We start from the raw sequence: 17,970 nt of genomic DNA on the forward strand, positions 1-17,970 counted from the left end.
CCCTGGTGATATAGTGGTTCTGGATGAGGAGGATGAGGATAAGGAGGAGGATGAGAACAAACAGACCAAATCTGGAAGGGTATATCCATGTGTGGTTGTGAAGAGGTGCATGAGAATACACCTCCCCAAAAGAAAGAATATATTTAAGGTTATGTTTCGCTGTTTTCACTTGGTGGTGTACAGAAGTCTTTCCCAATCCAGGCCTTGTTCATTTTTATAAAAGTCAGCCTGTCAGCATTTTCAGTTGACAGGCGGATGCGCTTATCTGTTATAATTCCACCAGCGGCACTAAAAACCCGCTCTGACAGAACGCTAGCAGCAGGGCAGGCCAAGACCTCCAAGGCGTACAGAGCCAGTTCATGCCATGTGTCCAGCTTGGATACCCAATAATTAAAAGGCACAGAGGAATCACGGAGGACATTTGTACGATCTGCAAGGTGCTCCCTCACCATCTTCCCAAACATTGCACTTCTTGTGACAGCACCCCTTGCCTCTGTGCCGCCACGATGGGAGGGTCTGAGAAAACTGTCCCAGAACTTGGCGATTGTTCCCCTGCCTGAGCTGGATTGGACTTCTGTCTCTCTCGCTTGGACTCCTTGGTTGTACAACAAACTCTGACATCTGCAGCCAGCGTTCTCACATGGGAATTTTCTAAGTAATTCCGCTACAAGGGCCCTGTGGTACTGCAACAATTTAGTACACCTCTGCCTCAGGCAGAAGAGATTGAAAGTTCTCCTTGTAGCGTGGGTCTAGAAGTGTCACCAACCAATAATGACTGTCATCCAAAATTTTGATAATCCGAAGGTCACGTGAAATGCAGCACAACATAAAGTAAGTCATGCGTGCCAGACTGCTAACAGGCAAGACTTCCGTGTCCTCACCAACAGGATGACTGGCCATGCTGTCCTCCTCCTCATTCTCCTCCTCCTCCCTGTCCTCAGGCCATCCCCACTGAACAGAATCTAATACAGATGTGTTTGTAGTACCGTCTATAGTGCATGAAAGTAGCTCCTGTTCTTCCTCATTGACTAACAATCCACGTTGAGAAGACATGAGGCAGGACTGAGTGTAATCCCCCTATATACCTGCAATGCATCCTCTTTGATTGTGAGCAGAGTTTTTTCCAATGCTGAGAAGTGGGATGGTGACGCTAATTATGGCGTCATCGCCACTCACCATCTTGGTGCAGTCCTCAAAGTTTTGGAGCATGGTACATATGTTGGACATCCATGTCCACTCCTGAGGTCTTATGTGTGGAGTCTGACCTGAAATTCGACGGCCTTGTTGATGGTGGTAGTCAACAACGGCCCTCTTCTCCTCACAAATCCTTTCCAACATATGCAGCGTAGAGTTCCAGTGCGTGGGGACATCACACAACAGTCGGTGAGCTGGAAACTGAAAACGCTGCTGAAGCCCGGCAAGGGTGGCTGAAGCTGTAGCTGACTTTCTAAAATGGGCAGACAGATGGCGTGCTTTCACTAGCAGATCCGGCAGCTCTAGGTAGCTTTTCAGAAAATGTTGAACCACTTGGTTAAGCAAATGGGCCAAGCAAGGTACGTGTGTGAGCTCACATTGCCTCAGAGCCGCCACCAGGTTATGGCTACTGTCACACATGACCATGCCTGGCTGTAGGTTCAGTGGTGTCATACAAACATCTGACTGCTGTTTCAGCACTGTACACAACTCTTCTGCATTGTGCGATTTGTCACCTATGCAGATTAGCTTCAGCACAGCCTGTTGCTCCATGGCTGAGGCAGTGCTGCAGTGCTTCCAGCTTCTGACTGATGTGTTGATTTCAGAGATGGAGGATGAAGAGGAGGGGGAGGAGGTGCAGGAGCTGTAGAACTGTGGGGGCAACCCTGATTGACATAGGGCCAGCAATCCTCGGCGTGTTGAGGATGTGTTCCATCCCAAGGCCCGACTGGGTCCCAACTTCCACTATGTTAACCCAGTGTCCCGTCATTGAGATGTACCATCCCTGCCCACAAGCACTTGTCCACGTGTCCATGGTTAGGTGGACTTTCCTGGTAACAGCATTGTTGAGGGCATGGGTAATGCTGTGGGACACATGCTGGTGTAATGTCGGTACGGCACACCGGGAGAATTAGTGACGACTGGGGACCGAGTACCTTGGGACGGCCGCCACCATCAGGTTGCGGAAAGCTTCCGTCTCAAGAAGCCTAAAAGGCAGCATTTCTAGTGCAAGCAGAAGAGAAATATTAGAATTGAGGACTGTGGCCTGTGGGGCGTTGGCTGGGTATTTCCGCTTGCGTTCCAAAGACTGGGTTATAGACAACTGAACGCTGTGCTGGGACAAGGACGTAGACGGGCTTGCTGATGGTGCTGCTTGACTGTGGGCCACAACAGGTGCAGGGCTAGAGGTATCTTCCCATGCACTGTACTGGGGATTGGCTTTTAAGCAAAACAGTGGAAGAAGCAGTTGTGTGACCAGCAGGCAGTGGTCCTGGACCCTGTGGTTCGGCTCACAAAGTTGGGTGCTTTGCTTGCATGTGCCTAATCATGCTGGTGGTTGTCAGGCTGGTTGTTTTGCTACCCATGCTAATGTGGGCATGGCAGGTGCTGCAAATGGCCAGTTTGGTGTTATCGGCAGAGTCTTTAATCTTTAAAAAATAGCCAGACTCGGGAAGATCTCACAGGCGGAATAGCAACTTCACTCATGTTGGTGTTACGGGGAATGGATGCACGCCTTCTGTCTGTGGCCACCACACTGCTTCCTGCCTGTTGGGGGGATATGCCTCCTTCCTTATTTGTGCTGCTGTCCTCGCTATGCATGTCCTCCTGCCAGGTTGGGTCAGTCACTATGTCATCCACCACCTCGTCTTCCACATCCGCACCCTGCTCCTCCTCCTGACTTTCTGGCAATTGTGTCTCATCATCGTCCACCTCTTGTGACACTTTCACACCATCGCCTTCGTGTGACCGGGGCTGGTCAAAGCTTTGGGCAGCTCTACATGCGATCTCATCTTTCCCCACTTCAAGTTGACTGGCAGAGATTTCTGAATCTTGAAATTGAAAACTGAACAGCTCTTCAGAGTGTCCAAGTGTGGGATCAGTTGTCTCAGGGCACTCAGCATGGTGGGAGGAAGGAGGATCAGGGTGAGGAATATCCTGGCCACACTCACGGCTACTCAGACTTGACCGTGTGGAAGACAAGGTGGTGGTGGTGGCTAAGTAACTGGAAGCATTATCCGTTATCCAACCAACAACCGTTTCACACTGCTCTGGCTTCAATAGTGGTGTGCTGCGGTCCCCTAGAAACTGGGACAGAAAGGTCGAGCGAGAAGATGTGGGTCTTTGTTGTTACCCACTTTCACCTTGCCCATGGCCTCATCCTCTGGATGCACCATCAGCATCACGTCCACTTCCCTGTCCCTTGCCCCTTGCCTTAACCATTTTAAATGGACTACTGCACTATTTCAAAAGCTCAACACTAGGGTTGAGCGAAACGGATCGTTCATTTTCATAAGTCGCCGACTTTTGGCAAAATCGGCGTCTCAGGAAACCCGACCCGATCCCTGTGTGGGGTCGGCCATGCGGTACGCGACTTTCGCGCCAAAGTCGCGTTTCAATGACGCTAAAAGCGCCATTTCTCAGCCAATGAAGGTGGACGCAGAGTGTGGGCAGCGTGATGACATAGATCTCAGTCCCCACCATCTTAGAGAAGGGCATTGCAGTGATTGGCTTGCTTTCTGCGGCATCACAGGGGCTATAAAGGGGCGTTCCCGCCGACCGCCATCTTACTGCTGCTGATCTGAGCGTAGGGAGAGGTGCCGCTTCGTCAGAAGCAGGGATAGTGTTAGGCAGGGTACATTCACCCCCAAACCGCTTGTGCTGTAGCGATTTCCACTGTCCAACACCACCTTTTGTTTGCAGGGACAGTGGAAGCTACATTTTTTTTCCTCAGCGCTGTAGCTCATTGGGCTGCCCTAGAAGGCTCCCTGATAGCTGCGTTGCTGTGTGTACGCCGCTGTGCAAACCAACTGCTTTTTTCAAAGCACAAATACTGTTGTTCCTTCCTTTCTGCACAGCTATTTTGTGTGTTTGTCCACACTTTTGTGTGCAGCAGTCCTTTTTATAGCTGCCTGCCATACTTTTCTGAGATTACTGCAGGGAGATAAAGATTGGCAAGTCTGCCTCTGTGCCATTGCTGTGTGTGGCATCTGTCTCTCATTGTGTGCCACCGAAAACCAGTGTGTAATACTGGGCCATTTTTTTTTTTTTTTAAATTCTCCCTGTAAAAAAATAAATAAATAGTGGGAGATAAAGATTGGCAAGTCTGCCTCTGTGCCATTGCTGTGTGTGGCATCTGTCTCTCATTGTGTGCCACAGAAAACCAGTGTGTAATACTGGGCCATTTTTTTTTTTTAAATTCTCACTGTAAAAAAATAAATAAATAGTGGGAGATAAAGATTGGCAAGTCTGCCTCTGTGCCATTGCTGTGTGTGGCATCTGTCTCTCAGTCTCTCATTGTGTGCCACAGAAAACCAGTGTGTAATACTGGGCCTTTTTTTTTTTTTTTTTAATTCTCCCTGAAAAAAAAAAAAAAATAGTGGGAGATAAAGATTGGCAAGTCTGCCTCTGTGCCAGTGCTGTGTGTGGCATCTGTCTCTCATTGTGTGCCACCGAAAACCAGTGTGTAATACTGGGCCATTTTTTTTGTTTTGTAAATTCTCCCTGTAAAAAAATAAATAAATAGTGGGAGATAAAGATTGGCAAGTCTGCCTCTGTGCCAGTGCTGTGTGTGGCATCTGTCTCTCATTGTGTGCCACCGAAAACCAGTGTGTAATACTGGGCCATTTTTTTTGTTTTGTAAATTCTCCCTGTAAAAAAATAAATAAATAGTGGGAGATAAAGATTGGCAAGTCTGCCTCTGTGCCAGTGCTGTGTGTGGCATCTGTCTCTCATTGTGTGCCACCGAAAACCAGTGTGTAATACTGGGCCATTTTTTTTTGTTTTGTAAATTCTCCCTGTAAAAAAATAAATAAATAGTGGGAGATAAAGATTGGCAAGTCTGCCTCTGTGCCAGTGCTGTGTGTGGCATCTGTCTCTCATTGTGTGCCACCGAAAACCAGTGTGTAATACTGGGCCATTTTTTTTGTTTTGTAAATTCTCCCTGAAAAAAAAAATAGTGGGAGATTAAGATTGGCATTTCTGCTTGAGTGCCAGTTCTGTGTGTGCCATCTGTCTCAAATTATTGGGGCACAGAAAACCTAGGGTGTCATACTGTTAATTTATTTTTTTTTAAATTCTCCCTGAAAAAAAAAAAATAGTGGGAGATTAAGATTGGCATTTCTGCTTGAGTGCCGGTCCTGTGTGTGCTATCTGTCTCAAATTATTGGGGCACAGAAAACCTAGTGTGTCATACTGTTAATTTTTTTTTTTTTAAATTCTCCCTGAACAAAAAAAAAAATTGTGGGAGATTAAGATTGGCATTTCTGCTTGAGTGCCGGCCCTGTGTGTGCCATCTGTCTCAAATTATTGGGGCACAGAAAACCTAGTGTGTAACATTGGGCCTGATTTTCCTTTCAGTGTCAGGCACCTATAAAGGTGTATATAAATCCAACAGAAGTTTGAGTTCACCTTATAAGTTGTTTTACAGTAACAAATACCGTTACTTTGGTTACGTTTTGCAAACAATGAGGAAGTCTAGTGGAAGAGGTCATGGCCGTGGGAGGTCATTGTCAGCTGGTAATGATGCTAGTGGTGGTTGAGCATCAGGTGGTCGTGGTAAAAGCAGTACAGCACCTAAGTCTCGAGTTGTTGAGCCAGGTTCGTTGTCTGGCTACACAAGGCCTCGAACGCTCTCTTTTCTGGGAGTAGGAAAACCACTTTTGAAGCCGGAACAGGAGGAACAAGTATTGGCTTTCATTGCTGACTCTGCCTCTAGCTCTTTCGCCTCCTCCTCGGAAAGTGCCAAATGTCAGAGCAGTGCATCGTCAGTGGATGCTCCCGGTCAGGAACAAGTCGCTTCCTTGTGTCCTTCACCCAGAACAACAGTGAAGGATGCATCAGTCGACACAACAGGTTACTCCATGGAGCTCTTTACACATACCCTTCCTGGGTTAGACAGTGAAACAGTTAACAGGCCATGCCCATTAGAAGTTGAATCGGACATGGAGTGCACAGATGCACAGCCACAGCCAGATTACTATGCTGTTCCTTTGACTCAGACCAGAACATTGCCCTCGCAGTGTACTGAGGCAGAATCAAACCCAGCGGAGACTATGGTGCCCCGTCACAAACGCTATACCACCGGCTTACACAGTGACACAGACGAAGTTGCACACGACATAGAAGAGGAGGTCATAGATGACCCAGTTGTTGACCCCGATTGGCAGCCATTGGGGGAACAGGGTGCAGGCGGCAGTAGTTCTGAAGCGGAGGAGGAGGAGCCGCAGCAGGCATCAACATCACAACAGGTTCCATCTGCTGGGCCCGTATCTGACAAAAACGCTTGGCAAAACCAAAACCTGTTGGAGGACAGCGTGGCCATCCGGTTAAAGCTCAGTCTGCAATGCCTGAAAAGGGATCCGAGTCTAGGAAGAGTGCAGTCTGGCATTTTTTTAAACAACATCCAAATGATCAGCGCAAAGTCATCTGTCAAAAATGTTCAACTACCTTAAGCAGAGGTCAGAATCTTAAAAGTCTAAATACAAGTTGCATGCATAGACACTTAACCACCATGCATTTGCAAGCCTGGACTAACTACCAAACGTCCCTCAAGGTTGCAGCACCCTCGGTCAATGAAGCTAGTCAGCAACGCTACATCCCTTCCCTCACTGTAACCCCACCATTTCCCGCAACACCTGCAGTATCTGTATATATAGGCGGACATGGAGTTTTTGCTGAACATATAATTTATTAATTCAAAGAAAATTACAAAGAAAAAATATCAAATTTACTTAGTATAAAAGGATAATACATATAAAGTGCATCAAGTGAACTACCCAGGTGGATATACATGACCTATGGACCACATAGAAAGCCAAAATGAAACCTGCTCAATCTTAGAGATAAAAACATCTCAATGTTATAGTATAATATATGTGATTAGACCCTGCATCAGTGCCTCAAAAAATTACTGGTGGGTCATAAATCACCATACTTCTATCTCATTAGCTACTTTGATGAAAGTTCACACATATGCAGGCCCAGGGGAGACTGAGGCCCACGCAGGAAGCCGATCAAGTCCACATGGGTAAATATTTAAACTAAATTAATAAGCCTGCATATGTGTGAACTTTCATCAAAGTAGCTAATGAGATAGAAGTATGGTGATTTATGACCCACCAGTAATTTTTTGAGGCACTGATGCAGGGTCTAATCACATATATTATACTATAACATTGAGATGTTTTTATCTCTAAGATTGAGCAGGTTTCATTTTGGCTTTCTATGTGGTCCATAGGTCATGTATATCCACCTGGGTAGTTCACTTGATGCACTTTATATGTATTATCCTTTTATACTAAGTAAATTTGATATTTTTTCTTTGTAATTTTCTTTGAATTAATAAATTATATGTTCAGCAAAAACTCCATGTCCGCCTATATATATAAATTGTATATGAGTTGTCTGAATAGATTGGATAGTGGTATACAGCTGGTACTTTGCTTAATGACCTGCAGTATCTGTGCAGCTTTTGTCTCCAGGCCAAAGCAGTCAGGGAATCACCAGGTTCGTAGTAGGAAACACTGCATGTAGGGCACCGGCAAGAATACCATCTCCAACCCTCTCTCGGTCTGCCATGTCCACCGGCACCACCGCTAGTTCCACGATCTCCAGCTCTCCAGTCCAGCTCACCCTACATGAGACTCTTGTTAGGAAAAGGAAGTACTCATCCTCGCATCCGCGTACACAGGGTTTGAACGCCCACATTGCTAGACTAATCTCATTAGAGATGATGCCCTACCGGTTAGTTGAAAGCGAAGCTTTGAAAGCGCTGATGGACTACGCTGTACCACGCTACGAGCTACCCAGTCGACACTTCTTTTCTAGAAAAGCCATCCCAGCCCTCCAACAGCATGTTAAAGACCGCATCGTCCATGCACTCAGGCAGTCTGTGACTACAAAGGTGCACCTGACAACAGATGCATGGACCAGTAGGCATGGCCAGGGACGTTACGTGTCCATCACGGCACACTGGGTGAATGTGGTGGATGCAGGGTCCACAGGTGACAGCAATATTGGGACAGTTCTGCCTAGCCCACGGTCAAGGAAAGAGTTGGCTGTAGGCGTTCGCCCCCCCTCCTCCTCTTCCTCATCCTCCTGCAGAAGCGAGAGCTCGTCCACAGACCGCAGTCGCACATCCACTCCATCTGCAGCTGCCACTGTTGCACACCAGGTGTGCCATTATGGGACAGCTAGTGGCAAGCGTCAGCAGGCTGTATTGGCAATGAAGTGTTTGGGCGACAACAGACACACCGCGGAAGTTCTGTCCGAGTTCTTGCAGAAAGAAACTCAGTCATGGCTGGGCACAGTAGATCTTGAGGCAGGCAAGGTAGTGAGTGATAACGGAAGGAATTTCATGGCTGCCATCTCCCTTTCCCAACTGAAACACATTCCTTGCCTGGCTCACACCTTAAACCTGGTGGTGCAGTGCTTCCTGAAAAGTTATCCGGGGTTACCCGACCTGCTCCTCAAAGTGCGTGCACTTTGCTCGCATATCCGCCGTTCGCCCGTACACTCCAGCCGTATGCAGAACTATCAGCGTTCTTTGAACCTTCCTCAGCATCGCCTAATCATAGACGTTGCAACAAGGTGGAACTCCACACTGCACTTGCTTCAGAGACTGTGCGAACAGAGGCATGCTGTTATGTTTTTGTGGGAGGATACACATACACGGGCAGGCAGTTGGATGGCAGACATGGAGTTGTCAGGTGTGCAGTGGTCGAAGCTACAAGACCTGTGTCAAGTCCTTCAGTATTTTGAGGAATGCACACGGCTGGTTAGTGCAGACAACGCCGTAATAAGCATGAGCATCCCCCTAATGCGTCTGCTGATGCAATGTTTGACGCACATAAAGGAGCAGGCGTCTGCAGCCGAGGAAGAGGAAAGCCTTGATGACAGTCAGCCATTGTCTGGTCAGGGCCGTGTAGAGGACGCGGTAGCGGGCGAAGAGGAGGAGGAGGACGAGGAGGATGATGGGGATGAGTACTTTTTTAATGAGGAAGCTTCTCCTGGGCCAACCGAAATTAGTGGCGTTGCAAGGCCGGGTTCTGTTTTTTTAAGGGAGACAAGTGACGTAGATTTGCCTGTAACTGCCCCTCAAACCAGCACAACCGCAGATTTGACAACTGGAACTTTGGCCCACATGGCGGATTATGCCTTACGTATCCTCAAAAGGGACCCACGCATTATTAAAATGATGAGCGATGACGATTACTGGTTGGCCTGCATCCTTGACCCTCGCTATAAAGGCAAATTGCAAAATATCATGCCACATGAGAACCTCGAACAAATATTAGCAACCAAGCAAGCTACTCTTGTAGACCGTTTGATTCAGGCATTCCCAGCACACAGCGCCGGTGATGGTTCTCACACAAACTGCAGGGGGCTACATGGCAGAGGTGTTAGAGGTGCACAGATCAGAAGTGGCGTTGGACAGAGGGGTTTTCTGACCAGGTTGTGGAGTGATTTCGCAATGACCGCAGACAGGACAGGTACTGCAGCATCTATTCAAAGTGACAGGAGACAACATTTGTCCAGTATGGTTACTAACTATTTTTCATCCCTTATCGATGTTCTCCCTCAACCGTCATTCCCATTTGATTACTGGGCATCCAAATTAGACACCTGGCCTGAATTGCCAGAATATGCATTGCAGGAGCTTGCTTGCCCGGCAGCAAGTGTCCTATCAGAAAGAGTATTCAGTGCTGCTGGTTCAATATTAACCGAAAAAAGGACTCGTCTGTCTACCCAAAATGTTGATGATCTAACCTTCATTAAAATGAACCACTCCTGGATTTCAAATTATTTTGCCCCACCTTTTCCGGCTGACGCCTAGCTTTCCTATAAAAAGGTCTTGCTTGTGGACTGGTCTTACTGAGTGTTCCAATCTGTTAATTTGCAGCAGCTGTTTGAACAGCATACGACATGTTTACACCTCCCTCAATGGGAAAACTCCCCCCACGGGGCCGTGGTCTCGCCACTTGGCGCAAGCACCCGTTAGAGTGCTGTTTGTCTGAAGAGGTGGGTGTGCCCGCTTTTGGTCGACGGCACTGCCACTGGGTCCCTCATAGTACAATGAAGTGTCTCTGGCGGTGGTGGCGCGCACCCAACGTCAGACACACTGTTGTAACATGAGGGGCCCTGGGGCGGTACCGCCGGCCACAAGAGAGTTCCCCCCCCCAGCTCAAACTGTGCTCTACCATGTGCCAAATTATCTCGCACAGCTCCACCAATGTTTAGTCTATGCGCTGACATCATTCAATGCCTGGCACTGACAATACTAATTTGTTGACATCTATGATGCTAGTTAAAGTAGTCTGGGTCAGTGTCCTATATTGACACCAGTAAATACTAATTTACTGCCAAATTACTTTGTCAGAAACTCAGCAGATGAGCCCACCCCTGTACCTAAGTATGCCACCCTTTTTTTTTTTGTTGTTTTTTGTTTTACGAGACATTAACATCTATTTAATTTTTGTGAGTACTAAGTGTGTCAGACACTCCTTGCAATCCTCCTCCGCTGACCACAACAATGCTGCCTGTGTACCCCTGTGAGATAACTCTAAGTGCCTTGAGCCTATTTTTAGTTATTTTAGGCCTTCGTTAGCCTGTATGCGGTCCCTCCTTGCAATCATCCTCCGCTGACCACAATGCTGCCCGTGTATCCATGTAACCGATTTAAAAGTTCATAGAGCCTAGTTATATATTTTATTTACTATTAATAAGGCCATGATGGACTACGCTGTACCACGCTACAAGCTAACCAGTCAACACTTCTTTTGCGAGAAAAGCCATCCAAACCCTCCACCAGCATGTAAAAGACCACATTGTCCATGCACTCTGGCAATCTGTGAGTACAAAGGTGCACCTGACAACAGACGCATGGACCTGTAGGCATGGCCACGGAAGGTTACGTGTCCATTACGGCGCAATGGGTTAATGTGGTGGATGCATGGTCCACAGGGGACAGCCTACTAAGTCTGTCTGCAGTCCCTACTTCAAATTGTCCTCCACTGTCTAAATCTGAGCTTCAACCTTCTGGCTCTCATTAAGTGCTGTTTTTAAAAAAATTGGTGGTTACGGCCTACTAACGGTGTCTGCCGCTCCCTGGTGTTGTCCTCCACTGTCTAAATCTGAGCTTCAACCTTCTGGCTCTCATTAAGTGCTTTTTAACAAAAAATTGGTGGTTACGGCCTACTAACGGTGTCTGCCGCTCCCTGGTGTTGTCCTCCACTGTCTAAATCTGAGCTTCAACCTTCTGGCTCTCATTAAGTGCTTTTTAACAAAAAATTGGTGGTTACGGCCTACTCTAACGGTGTCTGCCGCTCCCTGGTGTTGTCCTCCACTGTCTAAATCTGAGCTTCAACCTTCTGGCTCTCATTAAGTGCTTTTTAACAAAAAATTGGTGGTTACGGCCTACTAACGGTGTCTGCCGCTCCCTGGTGTTGTCCTCCACTGTCTAAATCTGAGCTTCAACCTTCTGGCTCTCATTAAGTGCTTTTTAACAAAAAATTGGTGGTTACGGCCTACTAACGGTGTGTGCCGCTCCCTGGTGTTGTCCTCCACTGTATAAAGCTGAGCTTCAGTCTTTAGGCTTTCGGCCTATAGTACCAGATATTAAACTGCATTTGGCCTTCAACTTTGGTTGGGGCCTACTAACGGTGTGTGCCGCTCCCTGGTGTTGTCCTCCACTGTATAAAGCTGAGCTTCAGTCTTTAGGCTTTTGGCCAATAGTATCAGATATTAAACTGCATTTGGCCTACTAGTGTGGTTGGGCCCTTAAAACGGTGTCTGCTGCTCCTGGGTTTGCTCCTCCACTGAACAAAGCAATGCCGCCTGTTTAGTCCTGTTACCAATTTTGAACTGCATTTAGCCTACTTTATTCTTTGGCCCTATATCTGTTTCCTCCTCATCCTGCCCATTGCCCAGCCACTGCTAGATGAGTCTGCTGGTACATTGACCCAGACCACTACATTCCCCTTGTACTCTACACAGCCAGAATCTGACCCTGCTGAAAGTAAGGTTCCCCTTCCCGCATATTATACCACCTTACACAGGGACAAAGAGGAAGGTGCAGATGAAAGTGCAGGTTCCTTCATCAGGTGGGGGGGCATACTCGTTGGCGACGTCACTGGCACAGGGCCCCTCAGAGTACGCAAAAGTGTCGCTGCTGGTGGGAGGCACCCCCGCCGTGCAAACACACCGCTGTACTTTGAGGGGCCCTGTGCCAGTGCCAATGCCAACGAGTGGGCCCCCCCTGCTAGCTTAGGATCACAGCACTTGCAAACTTGACATACTTACCTCTCACTGCTCCACCGCCGTGACGTAGTCCACGTTTCCTGGGCCCACTAAAACCTTGAACCAGCCCTACCCCCCACAACTTTTGCCAAATGACCCCCAATTTCCAATGCCCAACTATTATTATAAAGTTAATTAAGATTGACAAGCTTCAGAAACAAGAATGGATGTTTTTGGCATTAAAATGGGCACTGTAGGTGTTTTCCTGGCCTCCACTCACTGCCGACTATGCTTCCCCATTGACTTGCATTGGGATCCTTGTTTCGGTTGTTCCCCGACTTTTAGCGATAATCGGCCGACTGCACTCGACTCGACTCAACTTTGGACAAAGTCGGGTTTCGCAAAACCCGACTCGATCTTAAAAAAATGAAAGTCGCTCAACCCTACTCAACACAAATGTATTTATTAGTAGCGAAATAATATGTGATCAGTATGCCTGCAAATCTACAATTTATCAAGCTCAAACACCAGGCAGGCCTCAGCCTGATACAACAGACTGTATTGAATTTTTTTGGTTTTTTTTTAAAGTTAATTTATGCAAAATAGTGCTGTATAGAATTTGAGTATCACAGCCAAAAAATTAGTACACTGGTCTACAATGTCCAAACTTGGAGCAGAGATATACAGTACAGACCAAACGTTTGGACACACCTTCTGATTTAAAGATTTTTCTGTATTTTCATGACTATGAAAATTGTACATTCACACTGAAGGCATCAAAACTATGAATTAACACATGTGGAATTATATACTTATCAAAAAAGTGTGAAACAACTGAAAATATATCTTATATTCTAGGTTCTTCATAGTTGCCACCTTTTGCTTTGATTATTATTATTATTATTATTATTATTATTTATTGTTACAGCGCCATTTATTCCATGGCGCTTTACATGTGAGGAGCGGTGTACATAATAAAAACAAGTACAATAATCTTAAATAATACAAGTCATAACTGGTACAGGAGGAGAGAGGACCCTGCCTGCGAGGGCTCGCAATCTACAAGGGATGGGTGAGGAGAGAGGACCCTGCCCGCAAAGGCTCACAATCTACAAGGGTTGGGTGAGAATACAGTAGGTGAGGATAGAGCTGGTCATGCAGCGGTTTGGTCGATCGGTGGTTACTGCAGGTTGTAGGCTTGTCGGAAGAGGTGGGTCTTCAGGTTCTTTTTGAAGGTTTCGATGGTAGGCGAGAGTCTGATGTGTTGTGGTAGAGGGTTCCAGAGTAGGGGTGATACGCGAGAGAAATCTTGTATACGATTGTGGGAAGAGGAGATAAGAGGGGAGTAGAGAAGGAGATCACTGATGATGACTGCTTTGCACACTCTTGGCATTCTCTTGATGAGCTTCAAGAGGTAGTCACTGGGAATGGTTTTCACTTCTCAGGTGTGCCCTGTCAGGTTTAATAAGTGGGATTTCTTGCCTTATAAATGGGGTTGGGACCATCAGTTGTGTTGAGCAGAAGTCTGGTGGATACACAGCTGATAGTCCTACTGAATAGACTGTTAGAATTTGTATTATGGCAAGAAAAAAGCAGCTAAGTAAAGAAAAATGAGTGGCCATCATTACTTTAAGAAATGAAGGTCAGTCAGTCCGAAAAATTGGGAAAACTTTGAAAGTGTCCCCAAGTGCATTTGCAAAAACCATCAAGCGCTACAAAGAAACTGGCTCACATGAGGACCGCCCCAGGAAAGGAAGACCAAGAGTCACCTCTGCTTCTGAGGATAAGTTTATCCGAGTCACCAGCCTCAGAAATTGCAGGTTAACAGCAGCTCAGATTAGAGACCAGGTCAATGCCACACAGAGTTCTAGCAGCAGACACATCTTTACAACAACTGTTAAGAGGAGACTTTGTGCAGCAGGCCTTCATGGTAAAATAGCTGCTAGGAAACCACTGCTAAGGACAGGCAACAAGCAGAAGAGACTTGTTTGGGCTAAAGAACACAAGGAATGGACATAAGACCAGTGGAAATCTGTGCTTTGGTCTGATGAGTCCTAATTTGAGATCTTTGGTTCCAACCACCGTGTCTTTGTGCGACGCAGAAAAGGTGAACGGATGGACTCTACATGCCTGGTTCCCACCGTGAAGCATGGAGGAGGAGGTGTGATGGTGTGGGGGGGCTTTGCTGGTGACACTGTTGGGGATTTATTCAAAATTGAAGGCATACTGAACCAGCATGGCTACCACAGCATCTTGCAGCGGCATGCTATTCCATCCGGTTTGCGTTTAGTTGGACCATCATTTATTTTTCAACAGGACAATGACCCCAAACACCTCCAGGCTGTGTAAGGGCTATTTGTCCAAGAAGGAGAGTGATGGGGTGCTACGCCAGATGATCTGGCCTCCAGTCACCAGACCTGAACCCAATCGAGATGGTTTGGGGTGAGCAGGACCGCAGAGTGAAGGCAAAAGGGCCAACAAGTGCTAAGCATCTCTGAGAACTCCTTCACGATTGCTGGAAAACCATTCCCGGTGACTACCTCTTGAAGCTCATCAAGAGAATGCCAAGAGTGTGCAAAGCAGTCATCAAAGCAAAAGGTGGCTACTTTGAAGAACCTAGAATATAAGACATAATTTCAGTTGTTTTACACTTTTTTGTTAAGTATGTAATTACATATGTGATAATTCATAGTTTTGATGCCTTCAGTGTGAATGTACAATGATCATAGTCATGAAAATACAAAAAAATCTTTAAATGAGAAGGTGTGTCCAAACTTTTGGTCTGTACTGTATGAGGGCTCTCACAAAAATACCACACTGGCAAATCTGTGGCCTTGGAATTTTTTTTATGCGAAATAGTGCTGTATAGAATTTGAGTATCAGACAGCCAAAAAATAAGTAAACCGGCCTCCAATGCCCAAACTTGGAGCACGCAGATGTATGAGGCCTTTTTCGGTGAATTTAAAACACTAAAAAAAAAGGGGCACAAGGCTAGCACACACAACTATGCTACATATGCCTGACAAACTATAACTTTTCAACAGGCCTCAGTCTGACAGAGCAGACTATATATATATATTTTTTATTTTTTTTTTGGGGGGGATTTTTGGATTAAAAAAAAAAAAAAGGTATATAGATACCCTGTTTCCCTGAAAATAGGGTACCCCCCCGAAAGTAAGGCATGCTAGGGGGAGCACTGCGCCTGCTAATATAAGGCACCCCCCTGGAAATAAGGCATACCTTGTCCTTTGCATGGGGCATGCAGTGGTGTGTCGCTTCCGCTGTCCCCACTGTCCGGTTTTCTCCGGTGCCCGCCACTGCAGCCACGCTGTTCGCAGGAGTTAATCACAGCCACGGAGCTGTGTGCCGAACTCTGCCAATCACAGCACAGGAACCATGGGCCAGCTGACGTCATCCATAGCCTCTGATTGGTCCTGGGCTGTGATTGGCCCAGGGCTCCTGCGCTCTGATTGGCCCCGGGCTCCTGCGCTCTGATTGGCCCCAGGCTCCTGCGCTCTGATTGGCCCAGGGCTCCTGCACCACCAAAGCACTGAAAGCAGCACCGTGTAGGAAACCAGTAAGAAAGTGTGTGTGTGTGTGTGTGTGTGTGTGTGTGTGTGTGTGTAAGGGTATGTGTGCGTGTGTGTGTACGGTACACACATGGGAGGCTGCAGTGGGATACTGTGATAATGGGAGGCTGCAGTGGGATGGTGGGAGTCTGCAATACTGTACTGTAGAATGATGGGGGCTGTAATGGAATGATGGGGGTGCTGTATTGGGGACTGTAAAGGGATGATGAGGGCTGCAATGGGATGATGGGAATATTTGGGGCTGTGAAATGATGATGGGCTGCTACGGTAAAGGAACTGCTGTGGGTGATTGTTACATTTGCGGTATAGGGGCCAGAAAGTGTGTGGGAGCCATTTTAGAGCCCTTCTGTTTTGTGGCCCTGTGTGGGAGTCAGGCAATTACAGTACCATACCGTAATGTGTTACTTTGATTTGTTGTCTGCTTTTCTGCTGAACGGTCTACCGTAAAGTACCGTACAGTAAAAGAAATACCGTAAACAATGGTGATACGGTAAATTTTTACCCCTAGACATGAGCGCTAAAAGAAAGAGCTATTCCGTCGAGTACAATAAAGGAATTGTGGAAGAATCTTAGGGCAAAAATCTTACTGAATTCTGCAAATAGAAAATGTTGAGTGTCCGATTGGTCCAAATATGGCGAACAGATTACGGTAACCTCAGTCAACAAGTGGACAGTGGAAATGCTAAAAAGCGCAAGGTTGGATCTTGTCAGCAACCATCATATTCCGAGCTGGAAGACCTGATCTGTGAATGGGTTGCTTACAGGAGAGCAAAGACATTGGTTGTGACTAGGGCTCACATTCCAGAATTTGCCCTTGTAATGGCACCACAGTTTGAAATTGCCCCTGAAGAATTCAAGGCATCACAACACTGGCTGGATAACTTCCTTCAACGAAGTGAACTGTCTTTGAGAAGATCCACAACACTCTTTAGGCTGGAAGATGCTGACATTTTTAAACGCGCATTTGATTCGAGAGCTTTGTTGATGACACTGACTTCTCTAAATACAATCTTTCCAACATGATGGATGAAGCTGCAGTGTTTATGGGCCAAGCAGCTCAAACAACAATTGAACAACGAGGTGCCTCCTCAGTGTACGTTCCCTCCACTGCTTATGAAAGTGCACGTGTTACCTGTATTTTGGCGATGCGTCTGGATGGCACTAAAGTCCCACCTTTACTCATTTCAGAGGGCAAGAAAGACAAGATTGAACGTGCTTCAGGCATTTATATTCTTGAACAAGATCAAGAAGTGCCAAAAGACAATTCACATTCAATAAAACAATTTCTTTATTTAGAATATGTAATAATTTAACATGTAACAAACATATAATAAAATTGGTGCCTCAAACCAAAATACCAGGAGGTTGGTGGGTAGAATGAAATACAATTTTTGATTTCATAAACACTCATTTGAAATTGCGGAAACATAGGTATTGAGAGTCAGACTCTAGGTGAATCACATTTTTGTATATGGGGAAAGGAAGCAAAAGTGCACCAAAAAATTCTGCCGCTAAATTGCACCTAGATGCTGGGATAAACTCATCTCGCATCAGGCATACACCCTTTTTCCCTCAAAACACCAGAAGTGAAAATACAGAGTCACACTATCTTCATATTACCTAAGACTGTAATCCCACGTGTTTGACCAGACCTCCGGACCCCGGGGGTAATATGAAGATAGTGTGACTCTGTATTTTCACTTCTGGTGTTTTGAGGGAAAAAGGGTGTATGCCTGATGCGAGATGAGTTTATCCCAGCATCTAGGTGCAATTTAGCGGCAGAATTTTTTGGTGCACTTTTGCTTCCTTTCCCCATATACAAAAATGTGATTCACCTAGAGTCTGACTCTCAATACCTATGTTCCCGCAATTTCAAATGAGTGTTTATGAAATCAAAAATTGTATTTCATTCTACCCACCAACCTCCTGGTATTTTGGTTTGAGGCACCAA

At 46.4% G+C, this 17,970-nt stretch overlaps 1 protein-coding gene across 1 annotated transcript in view; it reads right to left on the minus strand.

Annotated features, from left to right (window-relative positions):
* LOC143773231 (phospholipid scramblase 3-like) overlaps window positions 1-15,752 on the minus strand; it is a 78,663-nt gene extending 62,911 nt beyond the window's left edge. Inside the window, exon 1 of the mRNA XM_077260720.1 lies at window positions 15,670-15,752. Coding sequence (XP_077116835.1) covers window positions 15,670-15,690 — 21 coding nt within the window. The 5' untranslated portion in view covers window positions 15,691-15,752. The remainder of the gene's footprint in view (window positions 1-15,669) is intronic.
* Window positions 15,753-17,970: the final 2,218 nt, after the last annotated feature.

The sequence above is a fragment of the Ranitomeya variabilis genome, chromosome 5, assembly GCF_051348905.1.
Source record: "Ranitomeya variabilis isolate aRanVar5 chromosome 5, aRanVar5.hap1, whole genome shotgun sequence".
Taxonomy (NCBI): domain Eukaryota; kingdom Metazoa; phylum Chordata; class Amphibia; order Anura; family Dendrobatidae; genus Ranitomeya; species Ranitomeya variabilis.